Source organism: Formica exsecta, unplaced genomic scaffold (genome assembly GCF_003651465.1).
Source record: "Formica exsecta isolate Colony F162 unplaced genomic scaffold, ASM365146v1 scaffold155, whole genome shotgun sequence".
NCBI classification, from domain to species: Eukaryota; Metazoa; Arthropoda; class Insecta; order Hymenoptera; family Formicidae; genus Formica; species Formica exsecta.
In genome coordinates, this window is record NW_021848872.1 from 59,108 (window position 1) to 65,967 (window position 6,860).

The 6,860-nt window shown below is 39.0% G+C and overlaps 2 protein-coding genes across 2 annotated transcripts in view; one reads left to right on the forward strand and one right to left on the reverse strand.

The window, feature by feature from the left end:
* LOC115233002 overlaps nt 1-6,860 on the forward strand; it is a 110,825-nt gene that overhangs the window by 36,226 nt on the left and 67,739 nt on the right. The window lies entirely within an intron of this gene.
* Nucleotides 4,142-6,860, reverse strand: part of LOC115232995 — a 4,738-nt gene continuing 2,019 nt past the window's right edge. The window contains exon 4 of the mRNA XM_029803196.1: nt 4,142-6,860. Coding sequence (XP_029659056.1) covers nt 6,558-6,860 — 303 coding nt within the window. The 3' untranslated portion in view covers nt 4,142-6,557.

The following is a 6,860-nucleotide window of genomic DNA, read 5'->3' on the forward strand; positions in this document are numbered from 1 at the left end:
AAAAAAAATGTAAATGATGACATTTAATCTTATCGATGCGTTGTATATACATTTGTTAAAAAATGACATACATATGTCATCCCTCAAGCATTGATATATCGATTATTCTGTCTCACATAAACATATTTATAGAAAGAATCATCTCGTTTTATCTGTTTACAAATTGATCTCTTTTCGCCTTTTGTGGGATGTAACAGCGTGCACTTGTAAGTAAAGTTTCGCGTAAACACTAGAATAGAGATCAAAGTGGTTAAGGGTGCTCGGATCGCAAATGTCTCTCTTTTCCATTGTGTGCGGTAGGTAATCCCCGATTGAGACTGAGAACCGTCGGGACGCCCGCGACGTCACCCACACCTGTAAATCATGGAGGAAACTGCCGGTGGTACCAGCAAGGACAGCCACTTTTCAAGAGAGGTCTCTACATCAAGTTTGCGCACAGACTCGCGCCATGCTCGTATATTATCTCCCGATGTTGCACGGCCACGCACCTCTCACGCTTCCCATTTTTCCTGCAGTTTAGAAGTGGATATCGAGGCGCTGGATTTTACCACCGGCGGTAGTAGCTCTCGGGGATTTCGAGGGTAGTAAAGAAGATTTCGAAGCGGTCGACCTTGGATAAGATGACTCGTTAGATTGGCGTGCGATAGAGATAGAGAGACGACAGTGATTACTTTCGAAAGTAAAATGATGATTGGATGTTGTAACAAGTCTAAAAATTTCAATGAATTTATGCTTATTTTACCGCCAGATCTCTTATAATATAGAAATGTTTTAGTAATATAACATATTTTAAAGTATATCATATAGTCCTATATAATGTACACGTACATTTATATTTTTAATTGCGATTGCCGAAACAATAAATTTATGAATTGTTACTTTAAAAAATATAAAGCAGATAAGATATAATAAAAACCGAAAAGATGATTATTTTAATATTAATCGATTAAGTAAAGAAGTAATAAAAGTACGTATATAACTATTTGTTTAAGTATCGGATGACAGATGAACAATTTTACGTCACGTTAATATTATAATATCTAATAATTTTAGAAGCATTGCATTGAGAATGGTAATTTCTTATCGTATTACTTCGTTCTTTTGGATAAATACTTGCCGAGGAAATAAGGAAGGTTGTTTAGTCCATAGAATGGAGTGTCGCATTGAAAGACGAAGCATTAGGCACGGCTTAACGTCAATAGGAATCCCGGCACCTGGGTACGCCATTAAAAAGTCCCCTTTTTTTTACATCATCGTGATTCCATATCCCATCCAACTTCTTCGATACTTTGGTGAACTCGAGAGTTTGTCGCTAAGAGTTCTCACATGTTTGTGCGTCTGCGACGAAATGGATCCTGAGTATTCCTGTAGGGATTATTGCATTTCTGTAAATGCTCTATTAGGGTGAAACTTAACCGGTAAACAAGAGTTCGTATTTGTTCGCACTTTTTCCACGAGAATACAATTTTGTAATTTGCCGTAATATCGAAGTGCTTTGAGAGAATGAAAGAGATAATGCGTATAACTTCGTTCCTTTAATCAAACATATGCGCGTTGCACATTTAGCAATTTCTTTATATAACATTGCTGATAAAATTTCACGCGTTTGTTCAACGAATCTTTCGAGGCTAAAATTGATGGAGAACATTCGCGGTGGATATTAAAACACCCTATTAATACGAGACTCACGCACCGGCCGTTGGTCATCGATACGCAGCCGGCAGTGACGTTCGGCCCTTTAATTATCGCGGATAAATCATCGCGTCGTATCACCCCTTCTGCTTGGTCAGCGCTTTTCTTTCGCTTTTATAAACAAATAATGCAAGTGAGGAACTTCTTTGTGTGCTTAGGCTTCAGCGAATAAAATAATATTTAATAATAATACTGAAATATATATTTTTGCAGTTTTCTTAGATATATTGTCTGAATAGTCAGACGGCTTTTAGTAAGGGGCGATTCTTTTGAAAAAAAGTACGCTGATTATCAGCGAAAAGGCCATTTCGGCACGCATTATCTCGCGTTGATTTACCCTAGCAGTTAGTCATTGTTTGGAGAAGAAATGCGGCGCAACCCTACCGATCTCGTCCGTTTTTCGCGCACGTTTCCTGCAAGCTGCGTATTTATTCGTGCGTACGTCGACACCGGGCGGGCGCGCATTGTTGCGAAATTATCAGCATTGTCATGCGCGACTCGATTTATTTTGTCTATTCGGCGGAAAAGTGCTTTCATTTGCGTGAAGCGACGCGGGAAGGGAGGAACATGTCAAAACCATAGAGGAGGAGAGGCAAACGGACTGTCGGATGAACAGAAACACGCATTGCTCGGACCCCTGTCGTCCTCTGACACAAAAGCTCTTAATTCGACAATGCGTTCGCCGAAAGGGGACAATAGTCTCGACTTTAGGTAAATAACGATTCCTTCGATCTTCTCGACACCAGTCTTTCACTTCTTCGCCTTCGCGAACGCCGTTTCACGTTGATTTTTTAGCTTCCGCTAAACGGAAGCTTTGTATGCGTAAAAATGATTACGAACCACAAAAGCGAGATTGCTGAGAACATTATTGCTGAGCCGAGATTTTTTGGAATAATAAGCATTCGAGATGAATCGTGTGGTTTTATACGCGATCCACCGAATCTCCGAGGTAATTAAAGAGGGGAAAAAATTAGGATTATTTTTTTCCAAGGCTGCGCAGCGTCAGAAACGTGATTCGGCCGAGCGAACGACGAAGAATTCGGAATCGGATTAGCGAGAGCGATGGGACGCTCGATTTCGCTCCCGCCTGTTTCGAGCCTTTCATTTTTCGTCCCCGCGGGAACGTCGGCTCGGTATTTGCATTACAAATACACCTTTACCGAGGTTTTTCTCGTTTCATTAAATTCGCTTTTTCCTCGGAGATGTACCTCTTCTTCGGCCGGTTCTTCCACCGTCATGAATGTACTCTCGGATTCATCCCCTTTCTGTATAGCCCGGAAGGGTTGTATTAAGAATTGTAATTCTGTGGGAAAAGTTTGTCGCCACCGAATGTAGAAATCGTTTGTTCCAAGAACGTGCGCCGAAATAAGATATCATAGCGTTAATTATCAGTCAAGGAGCGCTCTAGAGGATTTTTCTTGCCATAGCTACTGTTATAATTACTTTACTGGAGAACTGTAAATTTCACGATAATGGTTATTCTTTTCTGTGCAAACAATGGGATTAGTAAATTATTGAATATATCTGTAAGTTTTAATATTCTATTTAACATTCTCATTTCCTTATAACAAAAAGAAATTTTAAATAAATTTGATAAAGACATGCAATATATCGTGCTGATTTTAAAACCGGCTCACATAGGTTCTTATCGTATTCGATTTATATTAATAGTGAAATGCGTTAAACATTACTTTAACGAATAATATATTCTCAGTATCAGACGCATAATCGTCTGGATATAGCGTTGTGTTCCGGTACACTGCGACCAGCACCGGATTTCCGTCTCGATGACGAATGTTTACTTGCCGTAAATCTTTATCTGCCGTGCTCGCCCCCGCGTTCCGTTCGACGATGATAATCGCGTACGTGCTGCGCGATCCGATGCTCCGCTCAGAATCGGATTTATTCGTTACATGTGGACGTTCCGATAGTTATATCCTGACGAAATTGAGATATGATCAGATCTCTCCCTCGCGGCCGGCGAGCAACGCTAACGTGAATTATGGAGCTCGCGTGCCACGCGAGAGACGCGAGAGAGCGTCATTTTTGGCGTTGAGATATTTACGTGGGAACACGATTTTCCTGAATTTTCGGATCGGTAAATTCAGGCTGAACGCCAATGATCAATAGCCGTACACGTACTAGATTCAGACGCCTCTGGTCACGAAATCGTTAAATTGATATTCACATTTAACGCTATCACTATAGAGTATTTCAGATTTTTATTTCTCTACGGATCCTTTGATCAAACTAAAAGTGATCTTTCTTTATTTAAAATTGCAAAGGTTTTTTTCCGAACTAAATTAAAAGCGCGACAAACAGTAATAAAATCTTATTCTTTATTAAATGTTAAATGGATTTTATTTGAATAGGTTTGTAATTGTAATTTGAGATTTAATTGCAAAAATATCTGATATTGAAAAGTTTTGTGATAAATGTGATAGCGCTTCTCTTAATATATTTCTTAAAGATTTACTTTGGATTGAAGAATAAAACTGTAAATTAAATAAAAAATAAATTTGTAGGTCTGAAATATTCTGTAACTTAAGTAACAAAGTGCTTTACACTATCGTGTTTCACTCCTGTGATACGTGTCCTACAATTCCCAGGTAACAAAGAAATTTTACAAACTCGAGTTCTTATATAAAGTCTCGTGTCTACATCTTGCTTGCTACGCCGTCTTAATTAAAGTTGGCTGACTTCTGGCTTGTTGCGTCCTTCGCGTCACTCGTCAGGCTTGTCCCCAAGGGTGCAATTTACTCGCATCTTCTCCTTCCATTCCTTCGTTCAACCCCACCATCGGTCGGTTTTAGCTTGCCGTGCCTGTATCCGTTCTGCCTACCAACGAGCTTCTTAAATGCGACTGGCAGCCGTCTTCTTATCTTTCATCATCTAACGCTGATCAGCTGATTAATTTATGCGAGAGAGATTTTAATGAAGAAAAAAAGCCATTAACTTCCGCCTGATAATTGTTCCCTTATCCGTCGTCAACTTTTCCTTTCGCGTTACTGTTTTACATAGAAATAACGAATCTCCGTATATTAATGCGGTTTTTCTGATTTATTGAACTAGAAAGCGAACATCTTTTTTACATTTTTTTATTATACATGGAATTTAATATGCATTTCCTCGATTCTATAATACTGTTATCTGTTATGAAAAAAAATATGAGATTATATGAGCATATTATTTTATGTATATTGGAAAATAAAAATCATAACCGATTACGTATACATAAATGTGTTATATCTAAATTCTGTGTAAAATACAATCGTAAAATGAATTTATGTGCATAAAGCAGATAACAGCAGATGTTTTAAATCAAAATTAGTCGTACTGAAATATCTTCTTTAAGCTGCGCAATCCTTTTATAAATCGGTTAATTAAAAATCAGCGAATAAAAACGCAATTACAGAAGGTAAAGGCTTGCGATCGAGGGGTGGCATTGCCTTGAATAAGAGTCATTTCTTGATATTGTTTTTGAATATAATTTAGGATGGCACTCTCTCTTTGTATATGACTATGAACTTGGATACGATGCGGTATCCTCTTTAAGGCATCCGTTGGTCAGAGGTAGGGATCCTTTTTGGTCTTTACTATGTAAAACAGTCCCTGCAGTCCCTTTGTCCAGCAGACCGCCGTTGAATGTTAAAGTTCTGACCAGATTGAGATGGCGTACCGCTCGCGTTGCAGACGGACAAGATTTTTTCGCGACACGGTCCATTCGATATTTATTTAGGAACGAAGGCGTACGCCTTCACCCATGGGAGTATCAGAGATTTTCATGGCACGAGAAATAGATTTCAATCTATGTCCGCGCTCTTTATTCACAAGTGTTGAACTTTGTGACTTTTTTAAATATTTGCTCATATGCCAATACTACATTAAATAAATGTTACTTTATACTGCCAGTTTACATATTGCAATAGTGATATGTAATATCATAGCAAATAGTTACGCCGTATTATTTATAATAATCCAATATAATTTACTTTTGTCTTTTAATCATTAATAGATCTAATAAAATTTAAGATTACATAACGCTTGATTCTGACGCGTTTTATTGACTTCGAGACTAACATTTAGAGACATCAGATATCGAGACGAAGTCCGCTCCCATCTTTTGCACACGGCGTTATAAATGGGCGCTATAAACGTGTAGGTGTCGTTTCATCGAGTGAAGATGGGGGGGGGATGGGGGCATGTGATCGTGGGCGCACAGGGAGATTCACCATTAGCCTGCAGGTGTTGGATATCCCAGCCATGCCATCACCCCCTCATTTCGGACGATCATGCTCAAGATGATCCCCCGACCGACAGGCGTTAGTCTTGCTATCTTGCAACGGGACAGAAAGAGAGATAGAGATAGAGAAAATAATCCTCTTCCGTGTATTATCCCACGGGTTCTTGGAGAAATCGCTGTTAATGGGTTTTGTAAAATAGACTTGAATTTCTCAGCGGTTATTGATAGATTTGCCTTGTTGTTGTTAATTGTTGTTATCTCTGTGCGAGTTTCATGCTCGCGCGCAGTTTTTGTTGCAGATTAATATAATTGCCACGGGTTAGGTCAATTTATTCAACTGATATTCTAATTACTCGTTTGTTGCAACATAAAGTGAAGAGTACGTTTTTTTATTAGCATTCCGTATAACGATTATATGAATCGATTCTCTCGAAGGCAATTTGTATATCTTTGTGCTATTCCCGTCACTAAAATTAAGAAGATTTCATCGTGAGACTACATCTTGATCGATATCTCTTAAAGATCATTAAAAATATGGAAAAAATATTTTTGCGGCCGTTTCCAACAAATGTACATCTATTCTACGCGGAAATTAGATTTTATCTAAGAGACATCTAAACATCTAATTAGCATATTCGCAAGTGTTCTCATGAGCGTACTTTCTAGCTGGCGTAAATATGGCGCTACATCCGTAATCCTTGTACGCGCACTCTTCCATCCTGTAATTACATTTAATCTCGTGGATTTGCATGCGATAACGCTTCGGCCTGACTCGGCAACCGTATACGGACCATCTGCATTCCACTTGCTCCTCAGGATCTAATTCCGGCTGCGCGGGATAAACGAAGAACCCATCGCTTACGTCCTCTTGATGGCTCTTGTAGTTGCATTTCTGCTCGTGCACGTATTTCCGTCTCCTCGGCAT